At 42.4% G+C, this 21,716-nt stretch overlaps 1 protein-coding gene and 1 long non-coding RNA gene across 11 annotated transcripts in view; one reads left to right on the top strand and one right to left on the bottom strand.

Annotated features, from left to right (window-relative positions):
* The window catches only part of MARK1 (microtubule affinity regulating kinase 1), a 58,686-nt gene extending 48,937 nt beyond the window's left edge, over positions 1–9,749 (bottom strand). For 4 of the 9 annotated variants that reach the window (XM_057398765.1, XM_057398769.1, XM_057398766.1 and 1 more), the window contains exon 1: positions 9,262–9,695. In XM_057398765.1, coding sequence (XP_057254748.1) covers positions 9,262–9,312 — 51 coding nt within the window. In that variant the 5' untranslated portion in view covers positions 9,313–9,695. Of the gene's footprint in view, positions 1–9,261 lie in introns of all 9 variants that reach the window. The other 5 variants (XM_057398771.1, XM_057398772.1, XM_057398767.1 and 2 more) reach the window with 3 other exon arrangements.
* Positions 9,750–13,501: 3,752 nt separating this feature from the next.
* LOC130593539 (uncharacterized) lies at positions 13,502–21,365 on the top strand. 2 transcript variants are annotated; one of them, XR_008970818.1, is made up of 2 exons: positions 13,502–13,623; positions 21,158–21,365. It is a non-coding gene; the product is annotated as an uncharacterized LOC130593539 (long non-coding RNA). The 2 variants fall into 2 exon arrangements; XR_008970819.1 differs by lacking the exon at positions 21,158–21,365 and adding an exon at positions 18,286–18,605 and having other exon boundaries at positions 13,506–13,623.
* Positions 21,366–21,716: the final 351 nt, after the last annotated feature.

Below are 21,716 nucleotides of genomic sequence, written 5' to 3'. Positions count from 1 at the left end.
AAATGAGCAAAACTGGAAAAGATCCCAGAAAGAGTGAGAAGTGTAAGTAAGTTGGCAACAAGTTCCCCAGCTCAAGCACAAAAGCACATTAGCAAGCAAAATGTGAGAGAAAACAAGGTGATGGGGGCAAGGGTGTGATAAAATAGGAAATTAGGCATATTAAATGGCCAGCAGCTTACTGAACATGGGTAAATAGAACCTCAGAGAGATAGATATTGGGAAGCATGTAAGGAATAAGCTGCTGTGATAGCAGGTCACAGAATATAACCAGGTTTAAAATGAAATTAGTCAAATATTCAAGGGACTAAATAAGAAAAAATGGTCTGTGATGACCTTTAAGATTAATGATGATAAATGACCACTTCCCCTCTGAAAAAGGGGAGTGCTTGGAGACAAGATGTTTTACTTTATTTTTCTTCTACTTTCTTCTTAAGTATTGGGTTGAGATGGAAAAGATAAAAACCCACAGTGGGGACAGGAGGAAGTCAGGAGAAAAACTTCCAAGAGAGCTGAAAATAGCACTCTATCATAGTGACTAAGGCTGGGTCTCCACTTACAAGAAGGTGCGTGTTTTACTGCATCATGAGTAAGGCGTGGGTCCTCCTCCAGAAGTACAGCGGAGCAGAGGCACTACAGGTTTTACCACAAGGTTAGCCTTGGGCAGAAGCCTTTACAGCAAGCCCTGCTAGAGCCTAATCTATCCAAATCTAATCTATTTTCTCCAACCACATCCGGCTAATGAAAGATATCACTTCTCTCTAACAACCTTGCCTAATTTTGTCGCTGCTTGAGATTTTAGAAGTTATCATGCGCTACTATTACTTTATAATACAAAACCAATTAGACTTTGTCACCAGTAATATTATCATTATCTGCTCTTGCAAAAGACTGCCATGGGCTATCCAGTAACTCTATGTTCAGCTATGTGAACATCAATGTACTTACTACACAAGTGCTTTCATCAGAGGTGAAATAAAGTTTTGTCTTATTATTCAAGCTATCCGCATTGCAGATACGTATGTTTAAAACACATTGTGCAACACAACAGGACAAAGGTTCTTACCAAATTCAAATATATAAGTTTGGATATCATTCTCTGCTCTGATTAACATTTTCCTACTTCTGTGAATTCTACAGGCCACATGTTTAAACATAAAACAAGGTTATTACTCTACTAGGATCATGGTGAACAAGGCAGACACTGATCTGAAGTCATGAATGTGTTTTATTCTCTCCTCAGTATAAATTAACTATGTTTATCAATCCTTACCTGAGAAATCATTAAGACTATGAACACCTATCAGGGATTACACTCACCAGGCATTCAAAATGACTGAACAATTTCAAGAATGTTTTACTGCTCTTCTAGGATTGTTGTTTTTTTTTGCAAGTGCTTCTTTAGATTTGGTATGCAGCTTGGAAATCACAAGAACAAAACTGGCTAAAGCTTACTGTAACCAAGATATTTCTGATACTGCCAGTCTTTTGAAGAATGCAAGTGTGAAGAAAAATAATTTTTTTTCCCCAAAACCACATTATATTACTCTGTTATGAATGTAGGTTTTGATAACATAACTTACATTTTTATAAAATGCTGCAAAGTTGAAATAATTTGCAGACAAAGAGCCATGAGTCCTTGGTTCTGAGCACTTAAATCTCAGGCGTCTTTACAAAAGTCATCTTGATCTAAAGTCATGTTAATGCTAACTAAACAAATGGAGTGCAGACCACTTCTCAAGGCGACACTCACAGCCTACACCTAAAGTGTCCCACAAACATAGGAACAGCAAGATAAAAGGAAAATTATTTCCCTGCATCCATACACAGCAAACACAGAATACGAGAACTTAGAAACACGCAGACAATGCATTTGTTCCAGCAGAAGACAGTCTACCTTCCACGATGATTTAAGTGATGTAAAGTGACTGTCTATCAGCTGTCTTGATAAGACAGCGAATTTTCAAATAACATAATGATCTTCCATTCTATACAGACACAGAGAGAACCTGCACTTCTGGGTTTTACATAAACACACTCTGCTGATCAATCACTGCAGCCTATGCCACGGCACTGCTCTATGAGCATGTCCAGTTCACTCCTTTAAAGGTTAATTGTAGCCCAGCTGAATTTAACTGTGCAGATGCCCTACTACGACTGTGAACATATGTCTTTCTGCGTAAATTGGTGTTTTCCTTAAAAGCATACAGAAATCCCTGACATCTGAAAAAAATCCCAAACAAACCCAAACAACTGAACTTTTTTTACAGCTGCTATCTCAGTCCCAAAAGATGCAGGATTATGATAAGCTCAGAGAGTACTTTCCAATGCTTCTGTCTTACACTATTTTACTATGATAGCTATGGTGTGCCTGGTCACTACTCAGAAAAAAAAATAAGATGAAACAAGCACACGGAAAACTGCTTTAAGAACAAGGACCATCTTATCCTTTTGGATTTTTAAGGTTAGATTCAAGAGGATGCTCAGCAAAATTGTCTAAGCTGCATCATCACATACAGCTATGAAGTCTTAAACTGTCCTTCAGACTTCAGCAACCCTTTGATTTTACTGTTTCACTACATTATTCACAGAAAAACAAAAAGGAGAAACAGTCTCTCTCAGCTGAAATTCAACTGGCCCAAACTAAAGCTCAGTTTAGCAATAAGAAGAAAGAACATACACTCTTATGAATTAATTCTGAATGTGAGAAAAGTAGAAACATGTTAACAAACAGGCTTGATAGTCAATGTGGAGAAAGAGCTAATTATTAAAACAGATTCAGTTGCATTAGAATTCAATACACTGAATGATGTGAATGTTTCAATGGAATTTTCCTGTTTTCATAGTTGTTTTCAGAAACATTTGACTGCAGAGAACATTTATTCTTAATTTACCACTACCTAGAGGGGAGTAAACATTCGAGAATGAAGACCTAGAAAAAATGGTGAAGTCATAAAAAAAAATGTTTAGTGATTCTGAAATTCCAGAAAGACTAAAAAAAAACAACTAACAACAACAAAAAAAGCACCCACACAAAAAGCAAGCATTGTATTTGCAACAACAAAAAAATCTAACAGATCATGTCATGACCAGAACACAAACAAGCTAAGTTTGAAACATGTCATGCAAGTAACTTACTACTGTAAGTTAAGCAACTTACAAGTAGTATATTCATTCTGGAGGGCACCATAGAGCATAAAGGTATATTTAAAAAGAAAGGTTGAGGTACTAAAAGATAGTATCTAAACTGAAATGCTAAAGTGCTTTCTTTCCAACAGCACAATGTTTGGAAAGCTCAAGCTCACAAGTTGTTAGTAGGCCAATTAGTAAGAAATCCGTCTGAGGGCTTTAGCTGCACCAGTGTTTTCCAGCTCCACATTAATAGTAAAATCATCTCTCCTTCTTATACAATAGTTTGTCCGTGAATCTGCCCTACTGGAAAAGTGTTTAACACCAGTAAGGTATTAAGGCTAGGTCTATACTACATTCTGAGAGCAAGAAAAAAACCTCTGCAAGTACAAATACAAATCACTGATGGAGAATGCAATTTTATAGAAATCACTGTACTTGCACTTAAAAGAAAAATGAAATCACTACTTTTTCTGTGTTAAAACAACTGGTATCAATAAGAAGTTAGCAGGAGGTCTGTCTGCTGAACAACAGCAATTATGATGATAAAAACTTACCACTATTACAGTAGAAACACTGATTTCCAAATATAATCAGGTACCATGGGGGAAAAAATCCTGCCTTTAGTGAGGATTAGAAAATTTCAAGTGCAGAGTTTGAAAATGAAGCTATACTATTATAAACAGTAAGTCCTCGTGACCCTATAACAGTAGAGAGCCCACTGAGAACAAGGCTTCATGGAACATAATCTCTTTGTTCTAGTTCAGCGTTTAACTCCACTGACCATGTAAGTGCAGTTTTCAGAATGCCAACCACAAACAATCCAACTTGATGTTCACCTGTGAACCTGAAAAAAACCATGAAGTATGAAACAAGCAGTACAATCAAACTGCATTAATTCATCCTGAACTTTAACACTATATATTCTTTTATGATGCGTAAAAAGAACATTGAAGCGTGAAGCTACATTTTGCCCTCATTCATTCCAAAATGCTTCTCTTTATGAAAGGAAAATGAAACTAAACATCTAGATCACCTGCCCCACAACTCTCAGATTCACACAAAGGCTTCAAAATGGATACTATAATTCATGACACAAGGAACCTTGCTGCATAATGCTCTAGCTAAACATGTGTTTTTCCCTACAACATAAGAACTCGCTCAAGACTTGAATGGAAACAAACCAAATGACAAAAAAAGTTTGCACAGAGAAAACACAAGCCTTCAAAATAAGATTAGGAGAACATACCCTGTTCTTACCACTCCAAAAACCTCTATGACCTCATGGTGTATATATGACCAAAGAAAATAATCTTACAAAGAAAGAAACACAGGCATTCTCCACTTTGCTAAAGCCCATCTCCTGTGGATAAGAAAGATACAGCTGTACTCTTGAACCCATAAGGCTTGGAAACTAGGCCATTCTTCTGCTTAAGGCACTGAACGAAAGAATTCTTGTCAGATACTTTCTCCCACGCCCCCTCTGTCCAAATCAAAACCATGTGTTCTTAATGTGCAAAAGCAAATCCAGAAGGGAAAAAGAGGGGGAAAAAAAGAAAAAAAGGAAAAAGAAAGAAATTGGTATAATCATTATTATCCCAACCTGACCACTCTCTTATCTCCTGCCCTGTTGGGTTATTTTCTTCTTTGAAATGCAGCTGTCTAGTAGCCTCCCCATCAGAAAGCTTTGGATGGCATCAGACATCAGCCTTCCCTCACTAGCCTGAAAATGGGTATACATGTCAAAATTATTATTATTTGTATGATAATGAAGCAAATCACACAAGCATAGGTCTCTGCGCTATCCTTCCTTAAAAATCCCTCTGCCATGACATCTCTTCATCATTCTCATATGGCACTGGTTAAGTTAAGGCAAACCACAATTCCCACATTCCTCCTTGACTCTGGCCACTGTTACCATCCGGCACTCCTGCCTTGTTTGTTCCTTCTTCTGCTGGAGACATGCAAGATCTCTGCAGCACAATTAGTCAAATTCTATGTGTCTGAAAAGTACAAAGCAAAATAATACCTTAAAGTTTAGCTACATGTGTGATACTGCAACACAAATAATTAATAATACCTTCACAAATAACAGTAATACCTTTCAAAAGATTAAGTTGCACTTACAGTAGCAGTATTCTGATGGTAGACTCGGAGAGCCTCATGTCAGAAAAAGCAAAACTACAGCATTATCATTTTTATTAATTTTATTAAAGCAACTAGTATACAGCTGACCGTTAATGAGTCTTTTCTTATACAGAGCTCCCAAAAAAATTTAAGAGAATACATTACTGACATATTTTCTTTAGCCTTAGGAAAACCATTCCCCAGTTTAATGACATGATACAAACCAATATAAAGGGCAAAAATATAAAAGCTCATCTTCCCTCAATGAGTATCAACTCAATGAAAACAAAGAAGCTACTCTAGCTCAAAACTTTTCATTCCTGTCCCTCTCCTTCTCCAGTTTAGGCAGAGATGGAAAGCTCAGTTCACCCAAACTAAACCAAACCACTAACTAGCAAGTGTTTGAACGCAACGAAACATTACCTACCACAACCTACGTAAAATGTATCAAGAGGAAGCTGTTAATAGTTACTTGTGCAAAATCAAAACACAGGAAAATTAGTATTTTGAATACTACTCTTATCCCTCTCTTGAAAAAAATGAAATCTGGTAACAGGCATGAAAATAATCTTTGTAATACTGCTTCCACCCATTAATTTCCCCGAGTTTCCCAATAAACCATTCAATAGGAGTGTTTGACACTCATACTCTGTTTCTTTAAGCATAGCTTTCATGAAAGAGAAATAACATTCCCGAATGAAAATACTGATAGACATCTGCTTGATAAGTTAAACATAGCACCGGGAGATGTAAATAATAGCAAAAAGGAAAAGACACAAAGAGGGTGTGAATTGCTGTAACCAGACCTGTCTGTTCCACACACATTGACTGTTTCTCTATTTCCCTCCACCTGTTGCTTGTTCCTTGTTGGTGGTCCCTGTGCCTTAGACACCAGTTTTCTGATAACACCTTATCAAGTAATCTGCTGCATGATCTTATCCCTTTCTAGACAATTTTCAAAGGGTGCTGTGGGAGAAAAGGCACAAAGAATTATGGAAATATGCACAGTTTTCACCCATCCTTCCAGGAACTCCCATAATTCCTCAAAGAATGTATATTCTTATGATAGGGGTTATATCCACTTAGTATATCTTCTTTTTTCCAAATGAAAAAACACACGCTTGCATACTCACTCAGAAAAGCATACATTGACATTTTACTTCTTTTCTACTTTAAAGAGCACCAACAGCAGCTGCCAAGAGACAGGGGGTGGCACTGGCAGGGTATTTCCCCGTGATTTCATGCCTCACACCACGTGCAAACCACAGCTGGACATATAGGTTTGTACTCAGAACCATCAATCAGCTCTCTTCAGGATACAGAGATACAGACTGTCCCTTGAGAAAGACACAATGGAACAACATTGCTGCGATGGCCATGTGTACAAGATGGAGATCTGAAGATCACCATTAGCTGCAGAACTCGCGAGAGCTTTGCTAATATACGCACTCAGGAACTGGAAATATGCACTACAAAGATAAGTTATTTACCAGGTCAAAACCACTCATACTTATGCTGCTCTTTAACTGCTCACTCTTTCCAGTAACTTCTCCCTTTAGCTGCAACTTCTTACCACCTTAGTCACTGACACTTACTAGCTAAAGTTTGTGTGCATCAAGACCCATTGGCATAAACACTTCTCTAGCCCATTAGTACTTATTAGCAGGAGGAAGCATATGCAAAGTAAATTAAGAGTCTCACCTCAGCCTGACAGAATCCATTTTAAATCACAGAATACTGCTGTTTGGGAAGTCAGCAACAGACCTCCTCCTCCTCCATCCCACAAGTGCCACTTCAGCAAAAGGTCTTACGTAAGGGAGATCATGGGCAGCAAAGAGGAATTCCTGAGGGTCCCTAACAGGCAGAAGCAACAACCTCCCTGAGATCACTGCTCCAAACCCCAGCCAATGCTATAACTAACAACAGCACTTGAATTATTTTGTGCAGATTTGGGAACTTACTCCTGAACAGTTTTTTACTGTTTATCCCACTGGAGAATTATATTCCTTAGTGTTAGGTTACAGACTTATACCAAGATTTTCAGGAGCAAATGTGCAATTCTGAGTATGTTGATATACTGTACAAACCTGGTTTGTTGGTTTAAGGGGCGGGGGGGGGGAGGTTGATAATGCACTCTCTGAAATAACAACAATAAAAAATACTCCTTACTCATCTCTAGGTGTCAAAATAGAATATTCAAATGTAGCATATTATTTTCTAAATTAACTACTAACTTTAACTGGAGTTTTCATTCTATAGAAGTTAATGGCATTTGGGAATGATTTCCATTTGCCTTGTGTAAATGTACCTTGCAAATCTTATGTACTATATTATTGGACAGATGCATGAATATTTCTTCCTGTCATCTCTCTCTCATCTACATTTCTATATACATTGAAAGGAGACTCATGAGTCTCAAACCCAAACTTTGTCTTTTAATTAAATCTAAACTTTCATTTTAATCTGAAGGACTTGCTTTCATTCTGACAATAATACAGGATTCATCAGTCCATGAAGTGTAAGGACAGACCAAATGCATTTACTTGCTTTAATTAGTAACCAGGCTGATATTGCTATGTCAATTCAGCTTCCACTGAGCAACTGATACTAAAAAGCTCATTATAACAAGACAGGAAGCTAGGGTTTCACTTCTTTAACTATATTATCTCATTTCTGTTACCTTTGTCTTCCAAACTCTCTTCTCATATTCACTTTTCACTTCATATAATTCAATAACCTATTCAGCAGACACTGCTGCTTTGGCTTGTACAGTAACAAATATTATTAGCTCCTACTGTGGGCCAGGACCTCTACACATTGATGCAATACAAACAAGCATCTTCTTCAACCAATTTCAACCCACCAGGCCACCTTCCTTCGTTTCTTACTGATCACTTTCTACCCAAGTCAAAGTTGGGTGTGACTGCATGCATTAAATTTTGTATGACTCTTGCACCTTCTGCCACCTTCTCGAATGTAACTAACTATATCTAGCCCACATTCCAAACATACCTCTTTAATATTGGTCTTCTCTGCCAAGACCGAAGTTTCACACCTCCACTACTACTGCCTATTTAAATAATCGCCACCAATAGACAGGACCAAATATGGTCCAGGATTTTAAGATTTCCCAGGTACACTGCCTATCATAACCAAGGCTGGCTATTTTCTGTTGGAAGACCACTACGACACTATGCTTCTGCTCCATCAAGTCCGGGCGGAGCAGAGGAAGAGCGCAAATATGTTTAAACAGCACACAAAGGAAGACACAAACAATCAACTCGGGAGATACCAAGGACACGACAACAGCCTCTCTCAATTGCAACACAAAGCAAAACAGAGGAAGGAATACAGCAACAGCCACGCTGGGGACCACCTTCGAGGTGCAAATCAAACAAAGGACAAGTACGTTTGAATCTCAGAAGGCGAGACAGGACAGCGCGCCAGGCAGTTAGGAAACACACCAGTGGGCGCCCCGGCCCCGGTGCAGGGGTACACGAAGTGGAGGACGCGTGAAAGCAGCGCAGCCCGGCATGCAGCCCGCGGGGCCACAGGCCTCTCCCCGGCGAGGAACCGAAGCAAATCGCCTGTGTGCGCTTACAGCCACAAAGCACATATAAGGGCAGCCCAGCCCAGCCCAACAACGCCTGGAAGAGGTTGTCCGGTCTCGGTGTGGAACGGCGGCCTCCCGCCGACCCTACCGGAGGCCCGGGGCCGTGGTCGGGCTGGGGAGACGTGGATCCCAGCGCGCCGGACCCGCCCCGGCAGCGCCGCATGGAGGAGCCTAAGGCGCGGGTAGGCAGCGGAGCCGGCCCGGCGCTGGGGAGTGCCCGGCCCGCCAGGAGAGGGGACGGCTGCGGCCCTCCCACCCCCCGGGCACCCGGCCTGGGCGGCAGGACAGGACAAGCAGGGCCGGGCCGCCGCCAGGTGTCGGGGAGACGCGGCTGCGGAGGGGGCGTCGGACGGGGGAAAGGGCGCGGAGGGGGTAAGGCCCGGCACAGCACTCACGTTCTCCGTATCCCGCTCGTTGACGGTGGGCAGCGGCGTCCGAGTGGACATCTTGTGGGCCGCAGCGCGGGACCGCGCCCGGCGCGCTGAGAGGAAGGCCGCCCGCTCTCTTTAGGCCGCGGCGGAGGCCGCCAGCTGCTCCTGCCGGCAGCCGGGCGCACACGGCGGGACGCGGGCCTCCTGCCGCGCTGCCGGCCCCGCTAGGCTCCCGGCGCCATGGTCTCACCCGCCCGGCCGATCCTCCGCGCTCCCGCCCGCCTCGCCGCCGCCGGGCTTCGCGCAGCTCGACCGTCGGCTCCTCCTCCTCCTCCTCCCCGCTCAGGTGAGCGGCCGGCAGCGCAGGGCGGCCGCGGCACCTCCTCGCAGCATCCGGCGGCAACACCGACTCCTCCTCCTGCCGCTGCTACCCCACGCTCCCTGCCCTGTCTCTCCCCTCCCCTTGTCCTCCTTGCCCCCGCCCCGCCGCGCTGGGCCCGGCCCCGCCGTCCAGGCTCCACCGCCCCGCGCCGCAGGAAGCGCCGGGCTGTGCGGGCGGGAGCGGCAAACGCAGGCGGGCGGATGGTCTCTGCCGGCGCCACCGTCCCTCCCGCTGTGGCAGTCGTGACGGGTGGTGCCGCGTCGGCCACTGCCGGGGTCGGCGATGGCCGGGAGGGCGCGCCGGGCGCTGGCCAGAGAGGGGTCGGGCCGCGGCAGGTGTGCTGCTTCGGGAGGGAGAAAGAGGGGACTGGGCGATACGGTGCCCGGGGAGGAGGCCAGCGGAGCTCGGGGCTCAGGCGCCTGCGGAGCCCCCAGCGTGAGGGGGGCGGGACCGGGCCCACGGGGGTGCTGGTGTCCGGTGCAGCTTGGCGAGGGGCTCGCCACGGAGACTCTCCCATTACCAAGGGTCGGCCTTAGGAAGGGCGGTGGGGCGGCTGTACCCGCCTCCGGCACAGCTCCGAGTTCACAAGTCACAGACTTTCTGGAGGCTCCTAAACGCCTGTGTCAGCGTCTGTGTAAATCATTGGTGTGGCTGAGCCAGCCTGCTTTACCCGCTTTGAAGCTGAAACGGGATCAGCAAAACTGCAATGCATCTACCCGCTTAGGTCCAACCCGCACACAGTACTCAAATGCTTAACCAATGACCTCATGTACTTAAAATTAGAACCATACAGGCATTTTTTGTCTTTGAGATGTTACTGGTGTTTACATGACATTAACCCTCCTCCAAATTCTAAAAGTAATAATGAAAAAACAACCTCCCCTGCACCAAACCGCAACAAAAACAATGTGCCTGAATTTCCATTGCAGTATATTGATGGGGTTTTGTAGCTGAGGCTATAAACACCATAAATGCTGTGAACACAGTCATTGTTCTGAAAGACCTTCCTCAAGGAAAGGACTATGATGGATTGCATGTGCTTGTGAAAGGGCATAGACTGTTATTCATTACCTATATTTATAGGTAATATGCATGTATGCGCCTATATTTATAGGTATATTTATAGGTAAATGCGCTAGAGTGTATTTAGTTCTGGCTGAGCTAGCTCTGCGTTAGTGCCCCTGACAGTGGAGTTTTCCAGCTGGTTGGGAAAACAGCTCTTCCTCTGTAGCTGTTGCAGGTACAGGCAGAGAACATCCCCATGCTGTACAAGCAGTGTGACTGGTCTCGCTCTTTGCACATTCAGCATCGCGTGGTTCTGATTTGTGTGGCTGGGATGACAGAGTCCTTGCAAGGGCCCAGCTCTCTCCTCACAGAGCTGGCATTACTGACTGCAAGGGAAACTTCAGGGGCCTTCATTTTCATGGGAATAAAATAACGCAAGATTTGGTTTACTCGGGGTAAACGGCTATGGTTTAGCCATAACAAGTTTGTTGACCACCATGAGGGGAGATGACGTGTGGCCACGAGAGGTGAAGGGTGGTCACAGGAGGAGATCATGAGGGGAGAGAAGGAAAAGCCATGAGGACATATGGCCTTGAGGGGTGAGGGGAGATCATGAAGGGAGAGGACGGGCAGCCATGAGGGAAGATTATGAGGGGAAAATAGGGGTGACCATGAGGGGAGAGAAGGGGTGGCCATGAGGAGTGAAGGGTGGTTGTAAGAGGAGATCATGAGGGGAGAGGAAGGGCAGCCATGAAGGAAGATCATGTGGGGAGAGGAGGAACATCCATGAGGGAAGATCATGATGAGAGAGGAGGGGTGGCCATGAGGGCTGAGGGGCTGTCAAGAGAGGAGATCATGAGGGCAGAGGAAACACATCCATGGGGGAAGATCATGAGGGGAGAGGAGGGGCAGGCGTGAGAGAAGATCTTGAAGGAAAACAAGGAGCAGTCATGAGGGGAGATTGTGAGGTGACAGAATGGGTGGCCATAAGGGGAGATTGTGAGGGGAGAGGAAAGGCATCCATGAGGGAAGATTGTGGGGGGAAAGGAGAAGTGAACATGAAGGGAGATCGTGAGTGGAAAGAAAGAGTGTCCATGAGGGGAGATTATGACAAAAGAGGAGGGGTGGCATGAGGGAAGATCACGAGCAGAAAGGAGTGGCGGCCATGAGGGGGGACCATGAGGGTTGAAAGGCGGTCATGAGAGGAGATCATGAGGGGAGAGGAAGGGCAGCCATGAGGGAAGATCATGGAGGAAAAGGAGGGGCAGCCATGAGGGGGTGTTGTGAGGCGAGATGAAGGGTGGCCCTGAGGGGAGATCGTGAGGGGAAAGAAGGGGCAGTCATGAGGGGAGACCAGGAGGAGAGAGAAAGGATGTCAATGAAAGATGAGGTGCCATTGTGAGCAGAGATCATGAGGGGAGAGAAAGGGCAGCCATAAGGGAAAATCATTAGGGGAAAGGACGGGCAGCCATAGGATGAGAGGGGTGGCCATGGGGGTAGGGGCAGCAGCTATTCAATGTGGGCCACTGTGAGGGGTAGATGAGGGATGGATGTGAGTGGAGATCGTGAGCGGCAGCCATGAGGGAAGATCTTGAGGGGAGATCAGTTTGCCCTCAGTGACATGGTTTAGGTGGGCTTGGCAGTCCTGGCGTAATGGTTGGACTTGGTCATCTTAAAGTCTTTTTCAACCTAGTTTATTCTATGATTCTAAACTGGATATTCACCCAGTTTGGTTGCTTAGCTTATCAAAGTGCATTCACTTTTATCCCAAATAAGAACAAGGCTGTGTCTAGGGCTCTGCGTGGGGCCTCACTGCAACCCTTGCTTGGTGAAAACTCCTGCTGACACAAGCCCTTTGCAGGATGGATCTGTGTACATGCATGTGTTTGGATAAGGAGACTCAAATGTCTTCTAAATGTGTTTAATGGCACCACTGAGGGAAAGGCTAGGAAGACTTCCTGCCTTATATATGGATGTGTTGTGGTCACTAATTAATAGTAAAATGTTGGTTCATCATGAAATTTAAAGCGGAGTAATGCAGTAATTCTTGTTATCTAAAGATCTGTTTTGCAGTTGTTTTGGCCATGGTTGTTACTGTTATGATCTTCTTTCATGTTAATAAGGTCGCTCATTAATTTAATAGCTTAGTTTAATTGTGTTTGGTTATTACCACCGGCCTCTCATCTCCCCTGAGTCAGAAAATGCAGGGACAATGACCGACGAGCTGCATGGACTAGAAAATGACCACAAAGATGGTCCCATTGTCCCCTAGCTGCTCTCCAAAGAGATAAAACAGAAACAAGTGTTTTGCTTGGGATCCCTGTTTTAAGGGGCTAGAGGAAGCCTTGGCTCATCACATCAGAAGTGAAAAGGACAGATTCATGTCAACAATGAGCTCTGGGTAGTAGCTGTGATCTTTTACCCTGAGCTCTGAGAAACCTGTGCAGGCCTCTTCTCAAGCTTGGGCAAGTGCCTGGTTGTTTTGTTCCTGACTGGTTCTTAAGGCAGAAAGAGAGGATGCAAAGCACAAGACTTGAGCTCATACAGCATTATTATTCTGAAATGCACTCATTCTCTGCATTTTTTCCAGAAATGACATGTTTACTTATGACTAGACAACTTTGTTTAGTGAGGAAACTAAGGTGTCAGTCAGCTTTGTAGGCACTCGGTCCCTCCAAAGGGAAGCTCCAGCACTGAGTCAGCTGCAGCTTCCCGCAACACAGGCAGAACATACTTGTTGCTTTGTGCCTTGTAGAAGCCAAACCCATGCGCCTCCTCCACGAAGCCAGCTGTCTGGTGATTAGGCCTGCTTTCCTTTTTGTTTGCAGGGATGTGCTGGATGGGAGTAGCACAGCCAGGCAAGCACAGGCACAGAAACTGCAGAAGGTTGGCTTCCCAGCTCCAGCGCTCCTTCTGGACCCACCTCAGATGGTCTGTAGTTAATTTAATGACTGGCATGAACTTCAGCTCTGAAGAGTGGATGTTCCACCACCTTAACAGTAAGTGAATCCCATCCACAACTGTATTAGCAATTTCAGACAATGAAACCTTTTCCCACAATTTTCAAATCTAATTCTGAACAGCGAAAGGGTGAGAGGTTCAGAAATAATGCAGGAACAGATGAGCACTGAAATGTGAATAAAACAGAGCAAAATCTTGGTCTTTAATGAGTTTCATTGCACAAGGAATATACTATATTGTGAAAAATGAAAAAAAAAGACCTGGCAAATGCATAAAAGTAATGTACTTGCAGCTGCATGTAGTAATACTGCAGTAGTATTAAGGACTCCTGAAGTCATTACAAAGTACAGATACAGGGCTCCATGAATTATTTACTTTCATGGGGGACACAGGACAAAATTATATGTACTCTGAATACTTGGACTACGTAGACTTTGTAAATATATATTAGTTATAGTCAAGATTCTGATTTTGCCCTAAGAATCATTAGGAAGTACAGTCTTGGTGAAAATATCAATAATGCATAATTTGCCTCAAATACATTAAAGCTCTAAAGAAATGAGCTTTTTTTTTTTTCATTTTAATAGGAACACATACCTCTTGTGACTACTGCTATCATATATTTTATACTGTTATAAATACATTTAAGAGGCCAGAATTTGTCTCAAGATGAGTTGTACTGAAAACTGGCCCTAAATGTAGTTGTCTTCACATTTTCTGGGTAACTGAAGATTTCTGTAAATTCAAAGCCACTATGAAGACCTGCTGTAGGAAAGTCCATGTAACTTCATATGAAAACAGTCAATAAAAGCAGCATTTGTCACTGATCAGCCTGGATCTCTGGGAGGAGGATAGTAAAGTCATAGTACAACTCTGTAGTTACAGAGCTTTCTCACACATCCCCGAGGCCTCTAAAATGGTACCAGCAAATCTGTTTGACAGAAGGAAGACACTTCTAAAACATGGGTTGCCAATGGTCTGAAGAAGCTAGTAAGGACATTTGTTCTGTCCCTGGGCATGCCTCTAATGGCCTGAAGAAAACCAGAAGGGTGCCAAAGATCTCTGTACTGGCCCTTAATAATCATGGCTAAAAATAACTAGTTCTGATTGTTTCCTTCAGCTTTGATATCTCATCTTTCTTTTGACGCCCCCAGTCTCTACAGCCACAGCCAACTTCTTCCCACATCTGAAGAGTTTCAAAAAGGAAACTAGCAAGCCACTATAGCACTGAGGTAGAACCACAATGAAACCTGGGGCAATGGCAACTGCATGAATTTCAGCCCTAGTTTTCATTTTCTGCAGTCTTTTTTTTTTTTGACTGTTGTGGCTTTCGATAGTGGTTTCAAACTTGCTTTTAAAAAAATCTCATTTTCTTTCTTTCCTTTTAGTAGCTTGAGTTTAGATTAAGTATGTTGGCAGAGGAGGTAAGGCTTGAATAATTTTCATGCATCAGCACTGACAATATCCTTTTTGATACTCATTTTTTTGGAAATAATAACATTCTTTGGATGAAATTATGTATCAGAGTAATAACAATGAGAACAGAGTGTAGCATGTTGGAAATATCTGTAACATAATGCAATATCTTGGTATCCCTTTTATCTGAAAATATTTATTCATTATGAAAGCATGTTAAAGAGTAAAATAGCTATCTAAAGCTGGTACTTACATGATTCCTATCACAGCTGTATCTGAGCTATCACAAAAGACATAATGCCCCACTGCATTAGGACTGTGAAGTTGGGAAGCTTCCCTAGGTGTTGCTCAGCTGTCAATCTGAGGAGTGGAGGGACTAAATGGTCTGTTCAGGAACAGAGAGGAAGCCAGGGACAAAGGAGACAGCAGACTCTCCATAAGTAGTCCGTTGGGACTCTGAATACAGATTTAAAACCAGCTTTAGATAACCCCAGGAGATGGGGCAGGATGGCAGAAAGCCTGCAACAAGATGCGTGATGATCTGCCATTGATCTTCAGAGGGCCATCAGAGCCCAGAAGTGGGGGAAGAGTTGAGAAAGGCAATTAACCTAAGTGGTCACAGATGTTCTCACTCCACATCTGCCCTCTGCAGACTTCATTGGTGTGGTTTCTGTGGAAACAGAAACTCTGCTAAATGGAGCTGCTGTCCCTGTCAGGATCTGTTTTTAACAAAAATGTATATTCTCCAGTAGCGCAACAAGAGCTTGTTGATGCAGGAAAGTGCAAAGCTATCCTGCAGCAGCAGCATTGCATATTCCTATTCAAACTAGAACAGCTTTTGATCCAGGAATAATTTCAGGGTTTGATATGCATTAATCTAATATATCATTCTGTTTCAGGGAAGTTTCTAACTGTCACAGAGACCCTATGTAATCCTCTGGGGTCAGTTCTAGTAGTCTTTCTGACATTTTAATATAGCCAAGGAAAGAAGGATTTGAGCAAAACTCCCAGCTGCAACATTTAAGCATGTGTGTGTCTCTGTGAGTGAATATTTTTTAACTTATTTAGGACAACTTTTATTTCATATTTTTATAATATCTTACTTGGTTAAGACACCTTGTTTAGTGCACTGGGTTTCATATTTTACTGAGTCATTCTTCCACTTTAAGAGGCTTAAAATGGCTTGTGATGCTGGGTACTTTCCCCCCACCTCACCACCAAAAAAAAAAAAATAAATCTGTCTCCCTGTTTTGTTTTCTGCTGACTGCACTGAACTAGCAGAATAACCTTAAAGATAATTGACAAAATGACAGGATAGAATAAAATGTTGGAACGGAAGAACTGACACAGGCATTCCTGGACTTCTTAACAGTTAAACCACAATGGCCTGTTCAAATGAACGTATTAGTCCCACAAAACATATTAGTCCCACAAGAGAAAGTAAATTTTATCGCATCCAGAAATTCCGTGCAGAGCAAAATGGCTAACAACTGCTTACTGCCATGAGTTGAACTGACCACGTCTTACAGCAGACTGAAGACTAAGCTGAAATCCCTCCCACCTTCTCTGAGGTTATCAGGAACAAAGAAAGGCCATCTGGACCTCCTGTAACAGCCGCAGAGCTGGCAATAACCTTGGCTGCAAGAGCTTCAGTGGTGGATTTAAAAGAGGATGGATTCTAGACGTCTCTTTTAAAAGAGTCCTAAGCGCATATAAAACAACCGGATGAGAATGATAGGCAGCAGTGTTTACTTTGCATTGAGTAAATGACTACACAAAACTTAACACCCAAAGTCAGGTACAGGGAGAGGAGAGGACCTTACTCTGAGTTACCTGGTCACCCCTGAGATGTGATAAATGACCACACAGGGCTGTAGTCTGCCACCAGTACCATTGCCTTGGAAAACCCCATCACTGTTCTTTGCAAGCTTGTGGAGGGAGAGTGCCTGGAAACAGGTAGAACACAACAACCAAGAAAAGAAGCATGTTGTCGGATTTTACTTTTTACGTTAGCCAGAGAAGTAAGAATCAATGTCAACCCGATTTCCAGAATGAGCTAAAAATAAACCAAAGTGTTTATTTTTAGATGTACCAAGCTATTCAGTAACAACTCAGCTTTATGGCATGTAGGAATAGGATCCAGAATCTGATTTTGGTTATACTGCTGGAAGTTTTCCATTGGCTTCAAAGATAATTAATAGTTTCACCAAAGTAATTTGATCAGAATTTGGCCATAGATCTATTGTTCCTTGATGTGATGCACTTACACATAAGTTTTAGTGGAAAAATATGTATTAAAAAATAAAATAAAAAAATAGAATAGAAGCAACATGTTTATCTACCTCACAGCTTTTTTCAGGTTTAAATGCTTTGAAGTGTTTTGAGGATGAACAGTGCTATATGTATGCTAAGCATTATATAAATGCATAATATTAGGCATGCTGTTTTCATCTTTGCCCACAGCATGTTAATGACATATCTGCATTGGGATGAAACACAACACTATTGAATAAAGGTTGTGGATTATGTTTGTGTTTCACAGTGTTAGGTGACATGCTGCTTCTGATCTCCAGGTCACTGCTCAAATCTGTCAGGGGTTAATCATGGCCGGTTGTTCCTATCTGATGCCTGGTATGCTCCTGCTGCTAGAGAAAAAGTTGTTCCACTCTGTAACTCATCAACTTAGTTTAGAGCCAGTGAAAATGCTCTGTGAGGATGCCAGCACTTACAGGGGTAGAAGAAAATGCCAGTTGTTATTCCGGGATAACCTAGGCAAAACTCAGCTAAGCAATGTTGGTGATGGTGATGATAGAATTAAGTATATATAGCTAAGAGACTGTAAAGTCCAGCACCTTTTAGGAACACTAAAAGCTATCTGAGAATAAGTTTAGTAAGTTTACTTAAGATAATAGTTCCATTTTTTACAGCGATCTGATACAGTTGCAATGAAATATGGGTCAGAAGATCTCACCGGCGTACCAAAACATTTTCTAGTATGGTTTTCAAGTCTATCTTTGAGAACGCTGAAGTGTATTTCAGTTGCAAGACTGAGATATATATACAACATTTTCAGGTTAGATTTGTATCTTGAGCCTTACTTTTGGCACTGCACCTCTTTTGCCAATATTTGCCCTGTAGAAGTACATTGAAAACCTACCAGATCAAAACTTAAGGTCTTCTGATCAGTTTTTATTGAGATCTTACTAGAAGCAGAACTCACAGTAGTTCAAATCCTGATGGATAAAAAGCACCTGAGCATGCACCCTTCCCTCTGATTTCCATAGCAGTTGTTGCTGAGTAATGACTGGATGCACCTCCTGCTCCTGCATCAGGGCTGCTGACAGGAGCAAGCGGGAGGAAGATCAAGCTCTGGCGAGGACAGACTTCAGGAGCTGGTCCATTCTTCTTTCACACAGATGGGAGTGTCACAGCGTGCTTTCCTGCCTAATGAGTCTCAACACAGCCTTGCACAACTCAGCCTCCTTTAAGCTTTTAACCAGGGTGTAGGAGTTCAGAAAAAAAATCACCTCCCTTCCCCCAAGAAAAATATAATTGCAAAGATTTGTTTTGATGTAGCACAAACAGTAAACTCGAATCACTGAAAGTGAGCAACACATTTGTGCAAGTATTCTTTCTTTCCCTAATTTTCATTCCCAGTTAGCTATTCATTTTATTTACCTCCTAGAGAATACACACTAGGGACTGGATCTGACTCCCAGTGAGGCTCATGGTGGAGCTGCCAAGGCCATAATCCTTGGGGCTGTAAAACAGCTCCTCTTTGTTGACCCCACTGGGGCTATCCCAATATATAACAGCAGACAGTCTGGTCCTCATCATTGTTAATGCAGACAGTTCTCCATGTGAGCCATCTTATGGGCCAAAGCAAATGTTAATGCATAGTAATACTATCAAAATAGTGCATGGTGATAGGTTCCACTTTCATTGAAATTGTGTTACTAATTACAGTGCAAGTTACATAACTACAAGTACTTATTTTTTATAAGACTCACTTTTTTTTATACTGTGAGAGAAATCAGGAGCCCAGTTTGTTTAAGGCTTCATACAAACAAAAGCCTTGATGTTACAACATGATCCATGCTAAAAGCCATGCATATACGCAACTTCAGTGTTAAGATCATGGTCCTTGCAAGCTCTCTACATCTCTGGTAAAGCCAACACAGAAGCTTCAGATTTATTCTTCTGTTAACAAGCTTAGAATATGGATCTTGGTTACTATTATTACCAGTACGTAGCATGCCAAGATGTGTAGGAGAAATGGAAGAGCAGTCTAAAATTCAAATTATGCACTAAATGGGCATAGCAAATAGCAGAGCGAGAATGGAATACCAAGGAACAAAGCCAAGAAAATGCTTGTTCAATTTAGGGAAGATGGTGTGGCAAAATTGACTAATGTTTTACAATCATATACTCACTGTAGAGTCATTTATTGTGACCAGCAGTAAGAAAAACACTAATGAATGGCTAGAGAAATGTACTGATTGAGCCCTTAATATCGATTCAAAACAATGTCATCAGTGAATATGGGAATTCCTTCACAAGATAAAAAAGAATAAGATCAAATCTCTGTTACTTATATAGCCTCTTTCACCATGGCACCTGGGCACCTTTCTCATGACAGTTATCATATCCCATGCAACTGGGGAGCTTTAGGACAGGCCCACAGCAGCAGGCATCCCTGGGACCAGGGCAGGCTGACAGGGAGGTCACAGCCAGGATGGGTTGTCCAAGCCTGAGTGGCTGATCCCTATCTCCTACTAGCATAGCTACTGGTACCATCACCTAGCAGTAGCTCTACAGGCCTTCTCCATTCCATCCCATCCTATCCCATCCTTCTCTTCACCATCTGACAAGTCAGGCTGAACTATAGGCAGCTGGTATTCTAAGCAATCATCCTAAAGCATAGTTCATGAGCGAGCCATTGGCTGCAATGTTTGTGTTAGTCATTTATCACATAATAACCAGCATCAAAGGCTAGATCCTGCAAATGGAAGAATGAAGCTGATTCCTGCACCTTGGTATGAGGAATGTGACTTGAGGCCCATGTTTATGGAGCTGCAAATTTGTTCTTTGATCTCTTACCAATAAGAAGACTAAAGGAATGCAATTTTTGTTGTTAATATTTTGCTTAATGTTAGTCTAGGGAAAGGCTGTTAGTAATCTATAGCTATCCCGTTGGTCTCAAGGGACACGTCACATACATTAAAGGACACAAATCAATAATTAACATAAAATCCTCCTAATCCTGAAGTCAAATATTAACATCCTCCCTTACTTTTATCTTTTCTTCTTTTCTTTTTTTTTTTTTTTTTGGCTTCTAGCAGATTTCTAAACAACCCAAGGCTGAGAGTGGTAGAATTTTGCCCTGAGATGAAAACATAATGAGACAGCCATGTGCCTTCCTGTCTGTGCCAGATTTCAGGCATATAAGTCCACAGTAAGCTCAAAACTTAAGTATGCAGGGAAGTGCATCATGATGTGTCATAATCCTGCAGTTTGCTCTAATCAAGAGAAGATTCAATACCGAGTACCTATAAACCAAGAAATTTGGGGGTCAAAAGATATTCTTCTCTGGAATTTAAACTGCTTCTTTGTAAAAGTGTGAAAGAAACCCCACCTAATTGCCATTTATAGAAACAATTCAGTTGATATAATTCTTTAAAATATGCCTACTTGATTATTTTCAAAATTAGTCAGATGTTTCGTTTCTGAAACTGAGTTATGAACCGGTACATAAATCCTTGTAGTAAAAGTTCTATTTTCCTCTTGCAGCATTAACATTTACAGCATTGAAAAAGGTGCAATTGTGCCACATGTTCAAAGCAATTCCAAATTCTAATTAAAGGGTAACTCATGTTATAAAGCAGTTCTAAAGTTAAATATATGGGCATAATTTATTAAGTGTAAGCATAACCTTTTTTTTCAAGTGCACATCTGGAAATAGTGCCTATCAATGTATATTTATACCTGTACGCATAATAAACTGCACACAGTAGATACACTAGGTGCAGGCATATAGTTAGTTCAGACATATTCCCGAGGCATTTTCAACTACTAACATTTTTGTCAGTGGGAAGGAATGTGATCTTTCATAACACTGAAGTTATTGTTTATTTTCTCCTTTCTTTTTTGTTGTAGGAATTAGATATTTTGGTTACTTATTACCATGAGATAATTCCCACTAGTCTGCTAAAGGCATAAGCAAGGCAAAGTGTTTCCTAATTCCCAGAAGGCATGTGTTATCTCATGGTAACACACACAGATTGCAGCGTGACATTTCTTCTTGATACAGGTAAATGGTCCAGGATATAGCTTTGTCCTTCCATTAAAATCTCACTTGTGTTTCCCTGTTTGCAAAATACTTTATCAAGATGTGTAGTACAGAATAAATATTTAGTGGAGCACTTGTACCACTGTGTTTTTAACAAAGTCCAGAGGAAGACTAAAGAGAAACATGCGACTGCTAAAAAACTGAAGGGCTGATGTTAGGTGAAAGTTGTTGTCTTTACTCTTGTGCGGGTGGGAAAGGATATTGATATTCTCATACTCCTGATGGGCAACAGAGTGTGGATAGCTGTCTTAAAACATGTTGTGAATTTAATGGAAATATATTGTTCTTGGATGTTTTCAGGATGTTGCTGTTGGGCCTTGACTATAACAAGGTTTCCTAACTTTGATCAGCAAATCAGGCAAAGAG

This window comes from Pezoporus wallicus, unplaced genomic scaffold, assembly GCF_028554395.1.
Source record: "Pezoporus wallicus isolate ANWC-B61680 ecotype Strahan unplaced genomic scaffold, APGP_CSIRO_Pwel_v1 contig_5231, whole genome shotgun sequence".
In the NCBI taxonomy this organism is placed as follows: domain Eukaryota; kingdom Metazoa; phylum Chordata; class Aves; order Psittaciformes; family Psittacidae; genus Pezoporus; species Pezoporus wallicus.
The sequence above is the reverse complement of the archived record's forward strand: the minus strand, read 5'-3'. Positions and strand labels throughout refer to the sequence as shown.